Source organism: Bison bison, unplaced genomic scaffold (assembly GCF_000754665.1).
Source record: "Bison bison bison isolate TAMUID 2011002044 unplaced genomic scaffold, Bison_UMD1.0 scf7180017864503, whole genome shotgun sequence".
NCBI classification, from domain to species: Eukaryota; Metazoa; Chordata; class Mammalia; order Artiodactyla; family Bovidae; genus Bison; species Bison bison.
In genome coordinates, this window is record NW_011495061.1 from 1,828,661 (window position 1) to 1,852,094 (window position 23,434).

Consider the following 23,434-nt stretch of genomic DNA (forward strand, 5'->3'; position numbering starts at 1 on the left):
AGCGCAGACGGTGCTGGCTGGGGCTTCCTGGCGGGCTACCTGGGGACTTCAGGGGCCTTTCCATGTGTTCCCTGAAGGACCAAGTGCTGCTCGAGTGGCGTTATGCTGGTGAAAAATGGGCCCCTCTAAAAACACTGATTCAACAGTGTGAATACTTATTAGGTATTTAAGTCTTTGCATTCACCCAGCAATCCTGCTGCTACAAAACATCTTTCTTATGTTGCTTCCGTAACATTTATACTGCATTAAAAAAATAGCAAGACAAAGAAATAACGACTACCCGGAAGAAAACAATTATCTGTCACCTGGCGAGCGATTTATCGGAGGTTGGACCCGTGGCTTGGGAGACCCGGGACCTGTGTAGACAGCATAATCTTCTTATTAGTAGAGAGTGAATCTTCAGCAACAGTCAAATGCCACCTAAACACCAGCTTTTCAATGAGGCATGTTTTAAACAGCGTGGTTGCCAAAGACACACCCGTAAATCGAGAGACCAGCGTCAGTCAAGGTCTCGTGTTACCCAACCGCGTGTCTCCTTTGCGAAAAGCGTGATTCATCTCTCGGGTGCCAGGAAAGTGCTCCTTGTGGAGAGCGGGAACGTGCAGCCGAAGGCCCCTGGCCTGGGCAATGCCCGCTGGCCCTCGCCACCTGCCACCTGTCTGAGGACCACGGAAATGTGCACATGTTCTGTCGTTCAGAGAGCAATTTCTACAGGTTTTTAAAGAGTGGACATTTATACTAATATGTATTTTGCTTCTTTGTATTCCTTCTGGTCAGATGGTAAGAGCTGGCTTGTGCCACGAGACAGGCATTCCTCTGACCACAAACCGCATCACCACTAGAGCTTTATGGTATCAAGACTAAAAGCCTCCGGAGTCCACTGAGCGGGTGGGGAAGGGCGCCTATCTGGTTTGGTGCTAACCTGGGGGTGTTTTCAGGATTTTACTTGGAAAACGAGGCAAGTCGAACCTTTTGTTTCTCAGTTGATTTCCCCAAAGAAAATAAATAGAAAATAAATTATTTCATTTGAGTAAGTGGTACATTTAGTACCGGAATTATGGGAACACTGTAGTGTTCAGCTAGGGAGTATTCACTCAGAGTTTATGGAACGGTTGGTAGAACTTTTCACAGCATTTATTGATCTATTTCTGGCATATGAATCCCCAGACAGGAACTGTCTATGGGCCAGATTTTACGACCTCAATATAGATCCAAAGCTTTTAATGCACCTTCTGCCTTTGTCATAATGTCACTGAGGAAATCAGAGTGGGTAGGAATGGCCCCCTGACATCAAATTCCATGTTTAATTATGGTAAGATGGCTCTGTTTTACATGGCCCTCACATCGGAGGGTTTGAGAATAGTTCTTAGCTGATCTGGCCATGTGGTCTCTGAAATTAACTAAACTGGAGACCCTCCTTTGTGCCAACAATGCAGAACCACTGCTGTGTTCCAGGGCCTCCGGACACAGCTAAACCTGCCCTTCCGCTACTGCCAAGAGAACCGCCACAATGGCATCACGCCAACACCCAAACAGGCATTCTTGTCGGCCTGTGTGTGTGCGTGCATGAGCTTAGTTGCTCAGTCATGTCTGACACTGTGGCCCAATGGACTGTAGCCCACCAGGCTGCTCTGTCCATGGGATTTTCCAGGCAAGAATGCTGGAGCGGGTTGCTATGCCCTTCTGCAGGGGATCTTCCCCACCCAGGGATCAAACCTGGGCCTCCTGCATTACGGGTGGATGCTTTACCATCAGAGCCACCAGGGGAGGCTTTATTGAGGTACCAATGATGAGCAAGACTCTTGAGAATCCTTTGGACTGTAAGGAGATCCAACCAGTCCATCCTAAAGGAGATCAGTCCTGGGTGTTCATTGGAAGGACTGATGCTGAAGCTGAAACTACAGTACTTTGGCCACCTGATTCGAAGAGCTAACTCATTGGAAAAGACTGTGATGCTGGGAAAGATTGAAGGCAGGACGAGAAGGGGATGACAGAGGATGAGATGGCTGGATGGCATCACCGACTCAATGGACGAGTTTGGGTAGGCTCCGGGAGTTGATGATGGACAGGGAGGCCTGGCGTGCTGCGATTCACGGGGTCATGAAGAGTCGGACACAACTGAGCGCCTGAACTGAACTGAACTGAATGATAAGCATATAAAACACACCTATGTGATGCACTGAATTTGGTGAGTCTAGAGATTATTCCTTTCCCACAGTCAGTAAACTTATCCCTCACCTCCCAACTCGTCACACCCCTCTCTTTTTTTGTGGTAAGAACACTGAACATGAGACCTACACTCTTGGCTAATTTTCAGGGATTCGATAAAGTAACGTTCAGTGGGGGCACCACGCTGTACAACAGGCCTCTGGAAACCGCTTCTCCGGCACACCTGAGACTTCATGCCCGTTTGCTCTAGGTCTCCCCCCAGCCCCCGGCTCACCGTCCCACCCTCTGGTTCTTCGAGTCTGATTGTTTTAGATTCCTTGGGTGAGTGGACTCATGTGGGGTTTGTCCCTCGTGACTGGCTTATTTCACGTACCATGATGTTCTCCTGGCTCACCCAGGGTGTAGTACAGAAGAGAAGATAACGTATATTCTTTTTCAACATTGGATTGTGTTTGATTGTGTGCATCCATTTTCTTTATCCACTTGTTAATGGACACATGGATTGTTTCCACATCCTGGCTGTTGTAACCGATGTGGCAATGAACTTGGGAGTGCAGAGTCCTGAGGCCTGGAGTAAGCTGTTCCCACACGCGCAGAGACTCCCCCTCTACTGACGTCATTCACCGGATGGTTCACTTTTTACTAGAGATGAGCCCACATTGATGCATCAAAGTCACCCATTAAACACTAAGTCCCCACCCGCCACCCCCTCCACCCTGACCCTGGCCCCTGGTATCTATTAACACCAAAATACTTCCTGACTCTATGAATCTGACCATTCTAGGTACCTCATATATTTTTAATTCAAGTAAAGTTGACTTACAGCCTTGTGTTACTGTGTGGTGTATAGCAAGGTGATTTGGTTACATGGCCCACTGGTAAAGAATCCGCCTGCAATGCAGGAGACACGGGTTCGATCCCTGGGTTGCGAAGATCCCCTGGAGAAGGGCACGGCAACCCACTCCAGTATTCTTGCCTGGAGAATCCCATGGATGGAGGAGCCTGATGGGCTACGGTCCATGGGGTCACCAAAGAGTCGGACACGACTGAGCGACTAAACCACAGCAACTTGTGTTTTATATTTATTTATTTAGTCCCTCAGTCGTGTCCCACTCTTTGGTGACCCTGTGGCCCGCCAGGCTCCTCTGTCCATGGGATTCTCCAGGCACGAATACTGGAGTGGGTTGCCATTCTTTTCTCCAGGGTTACATATATAACTGAACATACGTTCTTCTTTTCTTGGCTGTGCTGCCAGGCCTGCAGGACCCCAGCTCCCCGACCAGGCACTGAACCCGGGACGCAGCGGTGAAAGCGCCGAGTCCTAGCCATTGGACCAGCAGGGAATTCTCTCTCTATATCTGCTCTTTTTCAGCTTCTTTTCCATCACAGGTTATTGCAAGCTATTGGATAGAGCTCCCTGTGCTACACGGCGGGTCCTTGTTGCTTCTCTGTTTTGTATCTAGCACTGCGTATCTGTTAATCCCAAACTCTTAATTTATCTCCCCCGCCCCAGCCCCTCTGATACACATCGGTTTGTTTTCTGTGTCTGTGAGTCTGTTTCTGCTTTGTAAATAAGTTCATTGTATGGTTTGTTTTTTTCAGATTACGCACACAAGTGATATCATGCAGTATTTGTCTTCCTCTGACACGCTGTGTGTATCTTAAGTCAGTACGGGGTCATAGGTGCATATGGCTTCTTGGCTCCCTTTTCTTGTTTCCCTCGCTCGTCTCCTTCCTGTTGCTGGCTTCCCAGTTAGGTCTGGTCCGTCTTGGTTGACCTTCAGGCTACAAACGAGGCCCCGGCTCTTGTGTCCTGCGGGGCTCACCTGCGCCCGGCTCACTGTAGGGGAGCGGGGTGGGAGCCCCGGGGCTCTGATGGGACGACACTTGCCCCGGGAGTCATCTGGAGATGGGGGAGCAGAGTCCAGACGTGCGCTTAACTGTCTCCTCACGTATCGACAGGAGTCTGTGGCTTTCCCCTGACCGAACCCCAGTCTGGGGCAACTCAGAAAGTGTGCTGCGTGTCCCCAGGGAGATCGAAGGGCGATCAGGCCAGGGATCGGCCGCTCTTTTAGGGACCCCTCAGTGCTAGAACGCTGAGCAAGGAAGGGTCATCCCTTGTACTATCTTCGTTTTTTTTTTTTTTTAATGTAACCATATATTTAGCACTTGGTTCCACTTCGCAACACGTAGGCCCAGATCATTCCTCTGGAAGCTGCAGAACGCTCCGTGACAAGGTTGCATCACACGTGGGCTTGCCCTTCTCTCCCGAACAGCTTGTGTGTGTGTCCACGAGGTGGGCTTCCTGGCTCCCTCTTTCTGCTTCCCGGTTCCGACTGCTTATTAACTTTGGGCTCATCCCTGAGGCCAGTGTTCCCAGTGGTTAATGTCTGCTAACCCTGTGACATAAAGCTGCCAGGAGGAGGCTTCAGCTGGTTTACTGCGAGGCCTTTTTGAGCCATAGGTTAATATATTAATGAGGACTGTGGTGGCTACCCCACATTAAATAACGGCTATGAGTGACTGGAAGAAAAACATGCTTATGTTCTCCTGCAGAGCCTGAGATTGATGAGAATGGATCACTCTGCCAAGAGAACTCAAAAATATTACAACCTTTTATTCCTCTGCAGCTCAGATGACTGTGTCTTCATTTCTACGTTATTGCAAAAAAAAAACCCTCTCACGATGGTTCTGAGCTAAAAACATATTAAATCATCACGTTAATTATATCGAAACAGCCCACTGAGACTCTGTCCCTAATCTGGTTTAAACTTGGCATCTCCAGCTCATCCAATATTTTATTTCTATGCGGGGTCATATTAGTCAGTTGGGCAGGAGCGGCTCTATTTATTTATCTTATTAGTTTATTTTGGTCAAGTAGTAAATTATGATAGAATTATGATAATGCCTCCATTTATACATATTTCATGACCACATACAAACTTGATGTGTAAAGTCTAAATAGAGCAGAACAACTGATACTTCCACAACTGTTCCCTCTGCTTTCCCAGAGGAATTTAAGCGGCTCAGGATATTCTGGATTCTATTTTTTTCTCCAAAACGCTCCCGTTTTAGTGTTTTGTTTGCGGCATGACCGCTCTGTGCAAGGAGAGACAGGAGAGTCACCGAGTGTGACGATGAGCTTTAACTGAAGGGAAAAAAGGTGCGGGTGGGGGTGGGGCACAGCTCGGGCCCCAGGACTTGTCTGTTGCCGGCAGGTTTCACCCAGGATGCCCAGGGAGAGCAGCCGGGGGGCCCGGGCCCCCGGAGACCCGCACAGGCCCTCAGTGTCTCTAGGACCATCCAGGGAGGCACATGCAAACCCGACAGCCTTCCTCCAGTTCCTTAGACTCATTTCCTGGCAGCCTCCCCCCGACAGAGGGGCTGGTTATGCTGACCCTCAGGCTGGGGCAAGAGCATCTTTCCTGGGCAAGGCATCCCAGGGCACCTTCATTAACACGGGAAATCTCTCATGGCTCAGGCTCTGGCCCTGAGCTTCACGGTTCAGGAACTCGACGGCAGCAGAAGTCCTAGGGTGCGTGGGTGAGAGGGGCCTGGAGCTGTCGGGGAGTGCTGCCCGACCCCAGGCAGGGGCAGGGCTAGGCTCCTCGGTTCAGGAGGCGAGGGGGGCAGGCGTCCCTCCTCCAGTCTGTGGTGGCCAGAGCGCAGATGAGAGAGGGCAGGAGAGCCAATCTCCACAGCCACCCGGGATGCTGCCACTTCAGGGAACCACCCAAGGGTCTGTCCAATGGCTCAGCTGGTAAAGCCCCTGCCTGCCAGTGCAGGAGATGCAAGAGAAGTGAGTTCAATCCCTGGGCCAGGAAGATCCCATAGGGAAGGAAATGGAAGCCCACTCCAGTTTTCTTGACTGGAAATTCCATGGACAGAGGAAACTGGCGGGACATAGTCCATGAGGTCACCAAGAGTTGGGCATGACTGAGTGTGCGCACACACACACACACACACACACACACAAGGCATCTGTCCTTCTCTGGGTCTAGTGTCTCTCCCACGGTGGGCTGTGCTGACTCTCAGGGCCAGGATCACTGAGGGAGAGGCAGGCAGTGGACACGGGTGGCCCAGATAAACCCAGGTAAAGGCACAGGGGGTCGGGGCAGGTGGGTCCTCCTGGGGACAAACAGCTCATGCAGCAGGGACCCACTGAACTGTCACTTGTGGGGATACACACAAGCCCGGACCTCTGCAGGAGTGGGGTGACCAGAAACGAACGGATTGAGACTACGGCAGCCTCCCCAGGGTCCCCTCCTAGGCTGCCTCTTCGAGGAAGAACCCCCCTGAAATGGCCACTCCGTCATGGGAGGGGGTGAGCAGGGAGGTCACGTGCGGAGACAGTACCCAGGTCCCCAGGTCCCGGGGGGAGGGCAGGGGTTGTCACCTCCCTCTCTGACTCCACCCCAGGGTCTTGGGCAGCCTGGACCCCATCGTCACGGCTGCCCCCAGTCCCCATCTTCTCTCAGTATCCCTGGTCTCCTTTCCCATTCTCTCATTTGTTGCCAAGTCTCCATTTCTCGGTGGCCAGTTTGGCAGATAGTAGCAGCTGCCGTCTACGGGGTCGCACAGAGTCGGACACGACTGAAGCAACTCAGCAGCAGCAGCAGCTGCTGTCTATGGGGTCGCACGGAGTCGGACACGACTGAAGCGACTCAGCAGCAGCAGCAGCTGCCGTCTACGGGGTCGCACGGAGTCGGACACGACTGAAGCGACTCAGCAGCAGCAGCAGCAGCTACTGTTATTGGAATAAAATGAATAATGGAGGCAACGCTTCGATAAGACAGAAAATCACTAACCACTTTCAAGGGGGAATCAGACCTTCTGGATGTGTGCACTGGAGAAGGATGGCTTTTTATCTGATTGTCTTAAATTCATGACTGCGAACCCAGGCAGCTGCCGTGATCTAAGGCACCGACTCTGTAATCAGATGAGGATACTTGTGAATTAGCAGGTCTGACTGATGTTGAGTCAGAGGAAGGATAAGCATGAAGGATTTTTCTGTACCCATGTTGGGAGGACTCACATTTTAATTAGAGTTCGATGGAGCATCAGATCTTAGTTATATAGTTCGAATCACGCACAAGTCAGTGTGTTTTCCCCAAATTTGGTATCACCTTGCCACGTGATAGCTCTGGGTTAGCTTCCTCCCATGAGCACCTAGGGAGGATGTGTGGTGCCAGGGAGGTGAAGTGCGGGAACCTTGCTTTCCTTTAGGCTCCACTGTTACACATCCTGGTCCTGGGTATCGAACAGCATCACAATTTCTATTGCAATCATCAAACATGACTTAGAAAACTCACGAGGAAAAGGAAGCCTGTTGCACTGACCCCTGTTTCTGCCATTCCTTTTTCCTTCCTGATGCTCCAAGATTCCTTCTTTTGTCATTTCCGTAACATCTGAAGACCTTCCTTTAGCCATGTCTGAAGGGTTGTTGGGGCTTCCCCAGGGGCTCAGTAGTAAAGAATCCACCTGCCAATGCAGGAAACAGGGGTTCAATCCCTGGGTCAGGAAGCTCCCCTGGAGAAGAGAATGGCAACCCACTCTAGTATCCTTGCCTGGAGAATCCCGTGGACAGAGGAGCCTGGCGGGCTATAGTCTACAGGGTGGCAAAGAGTCAGACACAACAGAGCACACACATGAAGGGCTACTAGCAACAAATTCTGTTAGTTTTTTCTTCTGAGAATGTCTTCGTTCCCTTTAGTCCTGAAGGACAGTCTTACTGAGGCGACAGAATTTGTGGCTCACAGGTCATTTTTCCAGCCCTGGACAAGTGTCATGCCTTTTCCTCTGGTCTCTGGGGTTTCAGATGACAAAGCTGCTCTAATCGAATTGATGTTCATCTATCGGTAGTTCGTGCTTTTTCTCTGGCTGCTTTCACGATTCTCTGTCTGAGTTTCCTGAATTTAACTGCGACATGTCTGGATGGATTTCTTTGGGTCTGTCCTGGTTAAGATAGGCTCAGCGTCTTGATCCTGCAGTGCGCGTCTTTCCCCACATTCCCGTTTTGCAGCCACTGTTCTGTGGGCTCCTCTGTTGGTGTCTGTGCACGGTCAGCTGTGTCTGACTCTGCAGCCCATGGACTGTAGCCCACCAGTCTCCTCTGTCCATTGAATTTTCCAGGCATGACTACTGAAGTGGGTTGCCATTTCCTTCTCCAGGGGGCCTTCCCAACCCAGGAATCAAACCAGCATCTCGCACCTCCTGCATTGGCAGGCGGGTTCCGAGTCACCAGGGGAGCCTTCTTTCAGTTCCACTGCTGTGCTCTCTTCTGGGCTCTGTGTGGTGGCTGCGGGATCTCTGGGTGCTGTCCAGCAGGCCCTGAGCTCTGTGCACGTCTCTCAGTCGATTTTCTCTGTTACTGAGATCGTGTCGACTCACTGACCTGTCCTCAAGGTCACTGACCCTGGCCTCTGTCGTCCCTGATCCACGACTGAGGGTGGCCGCTGAGTTTTCTATTTTGGTTATTGTAGTTTTCAGTTCTGTGATTTTCTTTGGTTCTTTCAAAAAATAACCTATTTTTTTTTTTCTATTCCTCTGCCAAGGTTTCTACCCTTTCATCCGTTTTCAGAGAACCTGGAGCTCCTCACTGGTGCATGTGCGTTCATGGCTGCTTTAAAGCCCTGCCTGATGGTTTCAGCATCTGATCTGGTCTTGGCGCAGACACGGTCTGATTGCCTTTTCCCACTCCGGTGGTGATATTCCTAGTTCTTGGAATGACGTGCGGTCTCCACTTGTGTCCAGGACACTGAAGTTACTATGTTAGGAGGGTGGTGCCATTGGGGTCTTCTATTTCAGCAGGCGGTCACCTCGTTTAGGTTCAGCACACAGTTCTCGGCTTACTTCCTTGGGCGGTGGTTCCAATGGCAGTTGGATGCTTGGCATGCTCAGTCTGCCTGTTGCCTGGTGCTGGTGGGGCTGCCCTGGTCCCTGCTGATGCCATCTGAGGGAGTAAGGGAATCTTCCCCAGGCCAGGCCACCTGATGCCTCAAGGAGGTGAGTCCCCAGCCCCAGAGCCTAGAGTGTCTCCTGGCCCAGATGGCGGGTCCTCCCCTGGCCCTGCCACCGGGCCTCTGGGTGTCCAGTGTCTCTAGGTGTGTGCGGAGTATATTCTCTGGCCACTTCTGGCCATTCCCCGCTGATGTTCTGGGTGACCTGGTCTTGTCATGGGGCAGAACTCCTGTTTGTCGTGGGAGAGGGACCAGCCTACCCAGATCGCCTCCTGTTTAGGGCTGCGCGTCAGGAGACGCCCGGTCTGGGCCCTGTGCTGCTGGTCGGGGGTTGTGAGACGCCCCCCTGGCCTGGTGTCCCTCCAGCCTGGGCCCCTGACCAACCTGCTTCCCTCTACCCATCTTTCAGAGTTCTCCTTTGGGTCTTCCTAGACCTAATCTGCTCTTTATCACAAGACCCTATTTTAATTCTCTGTACAGCATTTATCAATCATAGCCTGATACTTAATTGATGAATTATAATTATCAATTACATTTGCCCTTTTCCTAAAGTATAAGCATGGGACTTTCCCTGGTGGCTCAGATGATAAAGAATCTGCCTGCAGCGCAGGAGACCCAGGTTTGATCCCTGGATTGGGAAGATCCCTTGGAGAAGGGAACAGCCACCCACTCCAGTATTTCTTCCTGAAGAATTCCATGGACAGAGGAACATGGTGGGCTGCAGTCCATGGAGTTGCAAAGAGTCAGACACGACTGAGTGACTAACACTTTCACTGTTTTGGGCTTCCTGGATAGCTCAGGTGGTAAAGAATCTGCCTACAATGCAGGAGACCCCACTTTGATTCCTGGGTTGGGAAGACCTGCTGGAGAAGGGATAGGTTACCCACTCCAGGATTCCAGGACTTCCTGTTGGCTCAGTTGGTAAAGAATCCAGAGTTGGACACAACTGAGCAACTTTCGCTTTCACTTCAAGCATAGGGTAGCTGAGCTGTAAGCACTGTCTATTTATGTAAGTATCTATTTACCAACTTTATTTATGCAAATATTCTAAGTGCCTAAGGTGGTTCAGACAGTAAAGAATCTGCCTGCAATGCAGGAGACTGGAGTTTGATTCCTGGATCAGGCCGATCTCCTGGGGAAGGGAATGGTAACCCACTCCAGTATTCTTGCCTGGAGAATCCCATGAACAGAGGAGCCTTGCAGGCTACAATCCATAGGGTTGCAATGAGTTGGACACAACTGAATGACTTTCACTATTATTTTTTTGCAGAATAGCATAGAGTACAGAGAAAGTCAATACTGGTGAGCTGAATGGATGAAACTAGAAAGAAAAAGAAGAGGGCAACTGCGGACGTCTTCTCCAGCCCAAGCAAGACATCGGTCACACTGCTTAGAACACGGAGGAAGGACACCTATGTCCTAGGATGGGTCAGGCGTGTGCAGGCGCTGTGCACAGAGGAAGCGGGATTCTCCTTCACTGCAGGTATCAGTGGATGGACCATGACAGAGTGACTCTGTAAACAGCCCGAGGCAAGAGTGAGGGTGTGGGTGCGTCTAGGGGAGCGCTAAAGCGAGGAGCTTGGGCAGCTTGCGCCTGGCTGGGCCGGTGCCACGTTCGCACTGACCACTGGTGTCATCTCATTGAAGCCCCATGGCCCATCTCGGGGAAGCAGGGAAGCTCTCTGCCACCCTTCTGGGGTGCCCCGGAGAAGCAGGTCCTTTGTCTGCCCCTCTGCTGTTGGCTGTATGGACCACAGGAATAACTGAGAGAGCGGCTGACCTAATCACGTCCCGCTCCTCGTGGGAAGAGGGAAAGCCGGTTGATAACTACCGCCAGCAAGCGCGCTCCCCTCGTCTGGCCGGTCCTGGGACAATACTGGGTTGCTGTGTTAGTCTGTGGGCCCAACACAGACTTATTTACTTTTGCTAATGAGACAGAGTTAGAAGGCTGGGATTTTTACAAGGTTAGACATTATGCTCTATAGGCCGACCAAGCTAATTATTTACAGGGATCAAGGATATTCACTGCCACCCCGTCAGTCTACTATTTATTATTGTAACATATCTAAAAGGAGCTAACCACATCTGAATTTAAATAGAAGAGAACATTCACGATTTCATAATGAAAAGTTTATCCCTGTGAATTTTGAAAATTAATCTGATTTATTCCTACTCGAATTTCCAATGCTTCTGGAACAATCTTTCACAAACAAGTGTATGGTTTCTCATCAATGACCTGACTGTAGAAGCTGGCTGGGTGACTTTCAAAAATAACCCCTCACTTTATGTTACACATCTATTTGCATGTTTTTTTCCTTGTAATTGTAATTCAGATAACAGACTAAATTCCACTCCCAAGACACAAGCCAGGAGCTAAGTGAGACAGCCATCATCGTGAGCAGCACTGAGTGGGCAGCCTTAGAGGGGAAGTCAGAGCGTCTGCCAGCTTCTGCATATGTGTGAGTGAAGGCTGATGACTCAGGGGCTCAGTGGGGAGGGCTGGTCACCAGGAACAATCACACTGAGTTGGCCAAAATCTTCATCTGGATAGGAAAACCCAAATGAGCTTCCGGGCCAACCCAACAGAATCCCAGCCCTCTGAGATCTTCAAGAACACACCCAGACACACACACACACACACACACACACACAAACACTTACATAAAGAACACACTCAGACACACACATACACACATTTATATAAAGGCAGGAGGCTGGGTGAGCATTGAGTTCTCAGCCTTTAATTTTCAAAACAGCCAACTAAAGAAATCAAAACCCAGAAGGTGAAGAGCGTACCAACTATCCAGGGAATGCAGACAGTGCGGACAGAGTATCATTTAGCCCAAACACTTACTCCATCCTCAACTCAGACAAAATTATAATTTTTGTCTATTGCAATCATAGCTCTATAGGCTAAAACAATATAATGTAGTAGTCTGATATGATATATAGCATGAGCAACATAACGCAGCAACACACGACGCACAACACAAGATAGCCACACTGTAACGGTGACATAAGGCCGTAAGTGACACAGCATGACGTAATGCACAAAGGCATCTTTAACTGGACCTCTGCAACTTACCCAGGTCCTTTCCAAACCCATGCTGCACAGACTGAACCCAGGCAGCAGCGGAGTGGTCCAGGGACACTGAGGCCTCCAGTACACCTGCAGAGACAGCCAAATGGCAAAGTTTCAACTGGTGCCTTTAACAGTGTCTTTACATTGGAAAAATCAAAACAATGAAAACGACCTTAGACTGGGTAACGTGTGTGCTCAGTCGCTGAGTTGTGTCTGACTCTGCGACCCCGTGGATCGTAGCCTGCCAGGCTCCTCGGTCCGTAGAATTTTCCAGGCAATAATACTGGAGTGGCTCGCCACTTCCATCTCCAGGGGACTGTACCGACCTAGGGATCGAACCCATGTCTCCTGCATCTTCTGCATTGGCAGAGGGATTCTTTGCCACTGAGCTACCTGGGAAGCCCTAGGCTGGGTAATAGTGCCATACAGTTTTGATCTTGTGAGTAATAAACGTTAGAGGCAGGCCAAAAAAATGACTACAGAAATATTTTTTCAAATCAGCAGTTTTCACTGTGCCCACAATAAACATTTATCAAGATAGCCAATGAAAACACCTACATCTCGTTAGAATACCAAAACATGTTCTGGGAGCATCTGAATTCATAAATTGCGGGATGAATGTTTTCAACATGCTGGCCTGATATAATTCACACAGATTATTTCTTGCCCTAAGAGCACTCTTTTGCACTGTGCATTATAGGAATGTCAGGCTGGATTTATATGAAGGGGGATTTTTGTAGGCGGTATTATTGATGGCAAATGGAAAATTCACCAGACACTGGAAATCGGAAGTACTCCTGAAAAACCTCTTTTTCACTTGAAAGGGCTATAAATCTAAAAATAATCTTACGTTCACAAGCAATCCTTTTATGCAATAAGTTGATAGCAAATATATTACCGAAGAGACACATAATTACCTTAAAATCTACCACAGTTAGAAATGTATTGGAACTCTTAAAACATAATTTAATTTCATACTAGTAAAAAATATAACATATTTTTAACTGTTCATTTTTTTCTTTGAGTTTCATCTTTTATTCTCAGATATATAAGGAAAAAGTAGGATTATGTATAAACTAATATCCTAGACTGTCCCAGGAAGCTCCAAAATTTCTAAATATATTAAAGGCTGATTTTGATGAACAAGAGAAAGGGGATTTTTATCATCCCTTTCAGTACATAGAACCGCACTCCCAGAACTCTCCAGCCTGGCAGACATCATTTCCATGGCATTGTCTCCCTAAAACCAGACCTTCTGTGGACAGAAGGGAATGGCCTGGAACTAGAGCATCCAGGCCCAGGGGTTTCTAGCTGCATGTTAGAATTATTAATGTGGCCAGCTCAGTTCAGTTCAGTCGCTCAGTTTGTGTCTGACTCTTTGTGACCCCACGGACTGCAGCACACCAGCCTTCCCTGTCCATCACCAACTCCTGGAGTTTACTCAAACTCATGTCCATTGAGTCGGTGATGCCATCCAACCATCTCATCCTCTGTTGTCCCCTTCTCCTCCTGCCTTCAATCTTTCCCAGCATTAGGGTCTTTTCCAATGAGTCAGCTCTTCATATCAGGTGGCCAAAATATTGGAGCTTCAGCTCCAGCATCAGTCCTTCCAATGAACACCCAGGACTGGTCCCCTTCAGCACTGGCCCGCCCAACGACCGTTTTATGCCTCCGTCTCCATCTGCCTCCCCTCCCCCACTCCATCTCCATGTCTCTGTAACTGGGTCTCTACCTCTACACCCGCAACCATCACCACATCTATGTTGAAATCCATAGCAAAACCGTAACTACATCTCTACCATGTCCACCCACATCCCCGGCTGTGAGAGTTCTACATCTGCCTCTTCTGCACTTTGACTCCATCTCTGTCTCTGCATCTATGACTCATTCTTTCTCCTGGGACGGCTGCAGAGAATGGGAAAGCGAGTTCTGGACTTGAAACTGAGATCTGAAGGCTGGTGTTGCCTCTGTGGTTTATTCACTGTGCAAATTATTTTAACTTGCTAACTACTATACTAACTGGGTAGTTACTTCACCATATCATATTTCAGCTTCCTCTTCTGTTAAAAAGGGATGCTCATCCTAGTTTATCCTGTTGGGTTATTGTAAATAATGGATAGCATGTGGTTGGTGAGCTACAAAATGCCACATAGAAGTAAAACATTGTTAGTGATAAAATAAGTCCAGTTTGGGAAGTGCTAATAAATTAGGATAGATTCTCATTTTAAGGCTCCTTCTCCAGTGAACGACTGTAGCTTATTAGGCTTTCTTCACTTTGGGAGAATCTGTGAGTTGTAAAGGCGGAACCAGGGGCTGGACCGCAGAGCTCTCTCCACTCTCAACCGCTCCCTTTTAGTGAAACCAACATTGTTGGTTTCTTTCACTGAAAGAAATCGCCTTAAGACCCAGGGTCCGCTTATGATTCAGGAAAAATGCAGTGTAAAGATAAGTAGGATACACAGCATCACCTTTGGAGCAAAACATGCCAGTCCTATGATTTGTGACGGCTCGGGGGCTCAAAACCCGGAACCCTGGCGAGGCGAGCGCGATTGACGGCTCGGAGGCCCACGGGCAGGGAGGACCAGTCGCCGGCGCCCGGCGCGGACTCGGCAGAGCGCGTTTCGCTTGGCGCGCCTGCCCCCTAGCGGTGCCGGGGCGCCTCCTCAGAACACTCTCCGGAGGACCAACTGCGGACCGCCGGGGAGCGAAGGGCGGCCCCGGCCTTTGGGAGTGGCACCCCACCCTCTGCTAACGTTTTTGACACTCAAGCCCAAACACACTCGGCTCCCATAAGACAAACATCAGGTTGATGAAGCGTTTTCCAAAGCAACGCTTGTGTTTGGTTCTTGCATTGAGCTTCGTTTGAAGCTTTCTGTTTTTTTGGTAATTTTTTGACCCGGCCGCTGGGCATGTGAGATCTTGGTTGCCCGACCGGGGATTGAACCCGCGCCCCCTGCAGGAAGCGGGGTGTCCTAATTACTGGACTGCCAGTGCCTGAAGATTTCTTGACTTGGAGACAAACAGCTACCTCTGGAAAAGACCGTGATGCTGGGAAAGATCGAAGGCAGGAGGAGAAGGGGACAACAGAGGATGAGATGGTTGGATGGCATCACCGACTCCATGGACATGAGTTTGAGTAAGCTCTGGGAGTTGGTGATGGACGGGGAGGCCTGGCGTGCTGCAGTCCATGGGGTGGCAAAGAGTCGGACACCACTGAGTGACTGAACAACAGCCATCTCTGTGGTCCTGTTCCCGCTGTGACTTCCGGGTCGCGGTCGACAGCAGGCCTTTGCGGAGAAGCTCTGGGAGAAGGTGTTAGGCGCTGCAGGGGGGAATTGCAGGCCCGGGTGCTGCCCTTAGAGAACTGTGCCCAGAGAGACAAATGCACAAAACCACCACCACGTCAAGAACTTCCGCGCGCAAGGCACAGTGAGACACACGCAACGCAAGGGGCTCGGGCTGTTTGTGTATGTTTGGCTCGAGTTTTAAAAAATGCGTATTATTTACTTGATTAATTTGTTTGGTCACACGGGATCTTAGTTGCAGCATTCAGCATGCCAGAGAGCTTTAGTTGTGTGTGGGGTCCAGTTCCCTGACCGGGGATTGAACCCAGCCCCCTGCATTGGGAGCGCACACTCTTAGCCACTGGACCACCAGGGAGGTCCCGTCTGGATGTTTTACGGTCACAGAAGCCTCCGGATAAGGTCGGCTCTGGAGAGTAGCGAGCGCTGCTCACGAGGGAGTGTTTTTCTGTCCTCCCAGGCCGCAGCTCCTCACACCGCCCTCCAGGCCCCACCGCGACCCCAGGCCCTCTTCACACCGCTCCTGACGCGCATTTGTACGTCCTGGTGGCTCGCTGATGAACTGGCACCCGCGCTCAGACTGGAGGCACGTCAGGGGACCCCGCACACTCTCCGTTTTGCTTTCACACTTTACGGCGCTGACTTCCTGGATAGAGGCATTTTTATGACACTCACTTGAAACTTGGTTTAAAGATGCTGTAAAAGAACATCAGTAGCAGGATGTTTAGCAATGCCAGTGCCCAGGAGCCCTTAAAGGTGACCAAGATATTTCTGACCAGGTTTACAAGCCACACAGATGAGCCCTTCCAGCTCCTTTAGTAACACTTGGCAGAGGGGCCCTGGTGAGGCGTCTTCTGCTGTCAGTGACCCTGGGCTTGCCCTGTGGAAACGCTGCCCCCTGGGGCACGAGGAGCCCTGGGCAGACCAGACTTCAGCGAGCTTCAGAAGTCTTGGAGAAGCTTCTCAGGGTCCTGGCTGCTGGGCATGGCTTGCAACCCCAGAGCCAAGAGCCAACACAAAGATGTCAGTTCTCTTAGATGCTCACGAAACTATTCCTTGCTTTAAACAGGAAGACTCAAATGTAAAAAAAAAAGGCAATTCTCCGTAACTCAAATCCAACCTAAGACTGAGAGGATTTGGAGGGGTTCGGGGATAACAACAAACCACAGCAAAGCTGATCTGGAAAGTTAAAGGTTTGAAAGGAACGCGGCAAGCACAGCACGGAGACAAGACGATGCTCTCAGTGGAGCCACCCCCAACCCCAGCCCACTCCCCGTCTCCACGCACTCACTCCTGGGCCTGGCTCTCAGGGTTACACCTCAGCGGCAGGGGGGGAGCCTCACTGCAGGCTGTGGATCCAGGTAGGCAGTTGTCCTCAGGGGACCTGTGGCTGGGGCTGCAGCCCCTGGGGTTGCCCAGGTGAGGTCTGCGTCCTCCTGGTGGATTCCCTGACTCGTCTATGGGCACTGTTTCCTCTCCCAGGCCTGGTGACGAGTGGAGACTCAGGTGTGACCCACCCCCTTGCCAGGCAGCTCTGGCTCTGTCTCCACCAGGTTCCCCACGGAACGCTTTCCTGGGAGGTGGCCTGGGCGTGACGTCAGTTCAGTTCAGTTCAGTTCAGTCGCTCAGTCGTGTCCGACACTTTGCGACCCCATGAACTGCAGCACGCCAGGCCTCCCTGTCCATCACCAACTCTCGGAGTTCACTCAAACTCACATCCATCGAGTCGGTGATGCATCCAGCCATCTCATCCTCTGTCGTCCCCTTCTCCTCCTGCCCCCAATCCCTCCCAGCATCAGAGTCTTTTCCAATGAGTCAACTCTTGGCATGAGGTGGCCAAAGTACTGGAGTTTCAACTTCAGCATCATTCCTTCCAAAGAACACCAAGGACTGGGCGTGATGTAGCCTTTGCCAACAGCACCGGGGCTGCTTTGACTTCATCTGGAAACTCCCAGGAGGGAGCAAAGGAGAAGAAACTCCCATGGGGGATGTGGGGGACCACCTCCAAGGTTTGTACAAGTGTGCAAATAAATATGTAGAAGGATCTTTGCACAACATCATTTACACAAGAATACAAAACTCTGAACAACCTGAATGTCTATCCACATATGACTGGTTAAATACATGTAATAAGGACTAGTGAGTGGATGACCCACCAAGCGGTGAGAAGGGTGGAGTAGGGTACCTGTAAGACAGCCGAGATAGCTTTACTCCTCTGGGTGTGCCCAGAGGCAAAAAAGGAACAGGAGAAGGCCTGACTCCTTAAACATGCCTTCCTCATACTTTTCTCTTTTTCTCTTTGTTGTTGTTCGGTCATGAAGTTGTGTCTGACTCTTTGTGACTCCATGGACTGCAGCATGCCAAGCTTCCCTGTCCACTATCTCCTGGAGTTTGCTCAGATTCATGTTCATTGAGTCAGTGATGCCATCCAACCATCTCATCCTCTGTCGCCCATTTCTCCTCTTGCCCTCAATCTTTTCCAGCATCAGGGACTTTTCCAGTGAATTGGCTCTTCCCATCAGGTGGCCAAATTATTGGAACTTCAGCTTCAGCATCAGTCCTTCCAGTGAATACTCAAGGTTGATTTCCATTAGGATTGACTGGTTTGATCTCCTGGCAGTCCAAGGGACTTTCAAGAGTCTTTTTCAAAATTTGAAAGCATAAATTCTTCAGCATTCAACTTTCTTTATGGTCTAACTCTCACATCTGTACATGGAAAAACCATAGCTTTGACTATATGGACCTTTGTCAGGAAGTGATGTCTCTGCTTTTTAATATGCTGTCTAGGTTGGTCATAGCTTTTCTTCTAAGAGGCAAGCATCTTTTAATTTCATGGCTGCAGTCACCATCTGCAATGATTTGGGAACCCAAGAAAAAAATTTGCCAACGTTTCCACTTTTTCCCCTTCTATTTACCATGAAGGGATGGGACCAGATGCCATTATCTTAGTTTTTTGAATATTGAATTTTAACCCAGCTTTTTCAATCTCCTCTTTCACTTTCATCAAGAGGCTCTTTAGTTCCTCTTTGCTTTCTGCCATAAGGGTGGTGTCATCTGCATATCTGAGGTTACTGATATTTCTCCCGGCAATCTTGATTCCAGCTTGTACTTCATCCAGCCTGGCATTTTGCATGATGTACTCTGCACAGAAGTTAAATAAGCAGGGTGACAATATACAGCCTTGACATACTCCTTTCTCAATATTAAATCAGTCCATTTTTCCATGTCTGGTTCTAACTATTGCTTCTTGACCTGCACACAGATTTCTCAGGAGACAGGTGGTCTGGTATTCCCATCTATTTAAGAATTTTCCACAGTTTACTGTGGTCCACACAGGGATTTAGCATAGTCAGTGAAGCAGAAGTTTTTTTTCTTGGAATTCCCTTGCTTTTTCTATGATCCAATGAAAGTGAAAGTGAAAGTTGCTCAGTCCTGTCTGACTCTTTGCAACCCCATGAACTATACAGTCCATGGAATTCTCCAGGCCAGAATACCACAGTCAGTAGCCGTTCCCTTCTCCAAGGGATCTTCCCAACCCAGGGATCAAACCCAGGTTTCCTGCATTGTGGCCAGATTTTTTACCAGCTGAGCCACCAGTGAAGCCCTATGACCCAATGGATGTTGGCAATTTGATCTCTGCTTCCTCTGTCTTTTCTAAATCCAGCTTGTAAATCAAGAAGTTATCTGTTCACGTACTGCTGAAGCCTAACTTGAAGGATTTTGAGCACCACCTTGCTAGCATGTGAAATGAGCACAATTGTATGGTAGTTTGATCATTCTTTGGCATTACATTTCCTTGGGATTGGGATGAAAACTGACCTTTTCCAGTCCTGTGGCCACTGCTGACTTTTCCAAATTTGCTGGCATATTGAGTGCAGCACTTTAATGGCATCATCTTTTACGATTTTAAACAGTTCATCTGGAATTACATCACCTCCACTTGATTTGCTTGTAGTAATGCTTCTAAGGCCCACTTGACTTCACACTCAAGGATGTCTGGGTCTAGGTGAGTGACCACACCATCATTGTTATCTGCGTCATGAAGATCTTTTTTGTAGAGTTCTTCTGTTTATTCTTGCCACCTCTTCTTAATATCTTCTGTTAGGTCCATACCATTTCTGTCCTTTATTGTGCCCATCTTTGCATGAAATGTTCCCTTGGTATCTCTAATTTTCTTGAGGATATCTTTAGTCTTTCCCATTCCATTGTTTCCCTCTATCTCTGCATTGATCACTTAGGAAGGCTTTCTTATGTCTCCGTGGTGTTCTCTGGAGCTCTGCATTCAGATGGGTATATCTTTCCTTTCGTTTTCTTTGTCTTTCACGTCTCTTCTCAGTTACTTGTAAGGCCTCCTCTGACAACCACTTTGCCTTCTTGCATTTCTTTTGCTTGGGGATGGTTTTGGTCACTGCTTCCTGTATACCCTTTCTTCTTTAGAAAGCAATTTAAGCAATTTTTTAGAAAGCAATTTAAAAGCTAGTGTGAAAAGTGTTGAAAGTTCAGCATCCATTTTCCAAAGCTCTCACTGCCCTTTCTGAGAGCAGTTTATGAGCTGGTTCTGCAACAAGAACATTTTCTAAACCAGGCCGCTTCCTTGCGGTCACCTGTGCCAAGGCTGGAAAAGACTGGCGCAAGCAGGACTTTGGGGGAGTGGGGGCCTGCTCTCTGCTCTTGGCTGGTGGACGTTGCCGGGGCCGGAGCTGCTCTCCGTAGGGCGGTCTGCGGAGGGCCCAGGACGCGTGCTCCACCTCTGTGCGTCCTGTCCCCCTCCTCGATCGCTGCCCTGGGGCACCAGGTCCTCTGCCACTGCTGCTTCCCTTCCTGCCATTCAGCGTGCTTGGGTGGGAGCTCCCCCCGTCCTGCTCAGAGGCACAGTGCTTCTGTGTGTGCACTGCCCGGGACAAACTTGAAAGGCGTCTGTGCGAGTCTCTTGTTGTCTTGGGATTCCTGGGGTCGTGTGTTCCGTGGCTGTCGGATGGGTACTGTGGAGAGCCTGGGGCCTGCGGGTGCACACTAAGGAAAGCCACCAGCACGTGGTGAAGGGAGACGGAATAAAGGACAAATTCTGGGCACACAGGAATTATTCAGGCCTCTTCTCTCCTTTCTGCTGCTGGCAGACTCTTGATCATCTCTTTATTTATACCGCAGTGAGAGTTAGAGAGGGGTGGGTGAAATCCACATGATTTATCTAAGACAGAATCTTGTTAAAATCAGAAACTGACACCAAAAGCTGAAGAGGAAGTGGAGGAGAGTGCTATTTTTAGCTGTGGATTTAAATTCCCATGATTCCCTGCAATTTCCCCCGGCTAATTCCCATCTACGCCCCTTTGTTTCCTCTGATTAGTCCTTTTAAGTCTCAGCTCTTACGGAACTATAGCCAGACGATTTCTTGGCAAGTTAAAGCTACTTTCAACCATTTAAAGCATCCTTTCAGGGACTTCCCTGGCCGTCCAGTAGTTAGGACTCTGTGCTTCCACTGCCGGGGTGTGGGTTTAATTCCTGGTCAAGGAATTAGAATCCTGCATGCCTCGTGGCATGGCTGAAAATTATTAAAATTTTAAAAAAGCATTCTTTAGTCTTTAGTCTCCTACACAAGAGTTACACGTTTGCCACGACTTTCGTAGAAATTTGTGACTGTTTCATAAATACATCGGAGAAGGCAATGGCAACCCACTCCAGTGTTCTTGCCTGGAGAATTGCAGGGACGGGGGAGCCTGGTGGGCTGCCGTCTATGGGGTCGCATAGTCGGACACGACTGAAGCAGCAGCATAAATACATAGCCCACCATGTAAACATCCGCACAGCCCACACTTAGATCCTGGCTTTTCAGATGAGGTGAGGGTGTAGTGCACTTTTACAGTGTCCTTGCACTTTATGCACTTTATGAATGTGTCATGGAGTTAGAATAACCACATCAGGAAAGCAACTTGGTTATTTGGGAAGCCCATTTCCATTTATAGATAAGAGAAAAGGCGGAGCTGGTAAATAACCTGTCCAAGGTCCTGAAACTGAGACGTGGTGAAGTTGACATTCAAATTAAGGCCTGTGAGATCTGAGACCACATTCCTATCCCATTTGACATCTGACGATGTCGACAAGATGGACACAGAGGGATAGCCATGTGAAGACATGAGGAGGAGACACGCCATGGGAGCAATGACCCTGTCCACACTTTCATCTCAGACTTCCAGCCGCCAGAATTGTGAGAAGATAAATTCCTATAGTCTAGGCTTCCCTGGTGGCTCAGACGGTAAAGTGTCTGCCTACAATGCGGGAGACCTGGGTTTCATCCCTGGTTCGGGAAGATCCTCTGGAGATGGAAATGGCAACCCACTCCAGTACTCTTGCCTGGAAAATCCCATGGACAGAGGAACCTGATGGGCTACAGTCCATGGGGTCGCAAAGGGTTGGACACGACTGAGTGACTTCATTTAAGCTGCCCAGCCTGGGTACTTTGTTATGGTGGCCCAGGGAAATGAATAGACTCAGACCAGCACCTCTGTCCCCTCTCTGCACCTGTGTAACAGGAGGGAAAGGGGCAGGGCACAGCTTCTGAAAGAATGACATAGCCCAAGGACACAACATAAACCGATTAGAATCAAATGGGACCAAGATGGCAGACAACACTGGACCTTGATCCTCAATCAGCAAGTGAAATGACACACCCAGAAGTGCCATGACAGCTCCAGTTCATTTCAGTCGCTCAGTCATGTCGGACTCTTTGCGACCCCATGGACTGCAGCAGGCCAGGCTTCCCTGTCCGTTACCAACTCCCGGAGCTAGCTCAAACTCAAGTCCATCGAGTTGGTGATGCCATGCAACCATCTCATCCTCTGTCGTCCCCTTCTCTTGCCTTCCCAGCATCAGAGTCTTTTCCAAGGAATCCGTTCTTTGCATCAGGTGGCCAAAGTATTGGAGTTGCAGCTTCAGCACCAGTCCTTCCAGTGAATATTTAGGACTGATGATGGCCGGGAGGAGCAACCCACGCCCGAGGCCAGGGGCGGCGACAAGAGGAGTTACCTGGAGACATGGCTGCACGGGCGCAGGAGGGCCTAGAAGAGCTATCCCACATTGAAGGTCAGGAAGGGCGGCGTTGAGGAGATACCCCTCGTCCAAGGTAAGGAGCAATGGCTGCGCTTTGCTGGAGCAGCCGTGAAGAGATCCCCCACGCCCAAGGTAAGAGAAACTCAAGTAAGACGGTAGGTGTTGTAAGAAGGCATCAGAGGGCAAACACACTGAAACCATAATCACAGAAAACTAGCCAGTCTGATCACACTAGGACCACAGCCTTGTCTAACTCAATGAAACTAAGCCATGTCGTGTGGGGCCACCCAGGTCGGGCGGGTCATGGTGGAGAGGTCTGACAGAATGTGGTCCACTGGAGAAGGGAATGGCAAACCACTTCAGTATTCTTGCCTTGAGAACCCCATGAATAGTATGAAAAGGCAAAATGATAGGATACTGAAAGAGAAACTCCCCAGGTCAGTAGGTGCCCAATATGCTACTGGAGATCAGTGGAGAAATAACTCCAGAAAGAATGAAGGGATGGAGCCAAAGCAAAAACAATACCCAGCTGTGGATGTGACTGGTGATAGAAGCAAGGTCCGATGCTGTAAAGAGCAATATTGCATAGGAACCTGGAATGTCAGGTCCATGAATCAAGGCAAATTGGAAGTGGTCAAACAGGAGATGGCAAGAGTGAATGTCGACATTCTAGGAATCAGCAAACTGAAATGGACTGGAATTGGTGAATTTAACTCAGATGACCATTATATCTATTACTGCGGGTAGGAATCCCTCAGAAGAAATGGAGTGGCCATCATGGTCAACAAAAGAGTCCGAAATGCAGTACTTGGATGCAATCTCAAAAACAACAGAATGATCTCTGTTCGTTTCCAAGGCAAACCATTCAATATCACAGT

The 23,434-nt window shown here is 49.4% G+C and overlaps 1 protein-coding gene across 1 annotated transcript in view; it reads right to left on the bottom strand.

The window, feature by feature from the left end:
• The window catches only part of NOM1 (nucleolar protein with MIF4G domain 1), a 44,275-nt gene extending 21,733 nt beyond the window's left edge, over nt 1–22,542 (bottom strand). Inside the window, exons 1-7 of the mRNA XM_010829356.1 lie at nt 22,533–22,542; nt 20,039–20,577; nt 15,947–16,158; nt 14,679–14,932; nt 12,214–12,297; nt 3,996–4,072; nt 521–659 (exon numbers count right to left, since the gene is read on the bottom strand). Of these exons, the coding sequence (XP_010827658.1) occupies nt 521–659; nt 3,996–4,072; nt 12,214–12,297; nt 14,679–14,932; nt 15,947–16,158; nt 20,039–20,577; nt 22,533–22,542 (1,315 nt within the window). The remainder of the gene's footprint in view (nt 1–520; nt 660–3,995; nt 4,073–12,213; nt 12,298–14,678; nt 14,933–15,946; nt 16,159–20,038; nt 20,578–22,532) is intronic.
• Nucleotides 22,543–23,434: the final 892 nt, after the last annotated feature.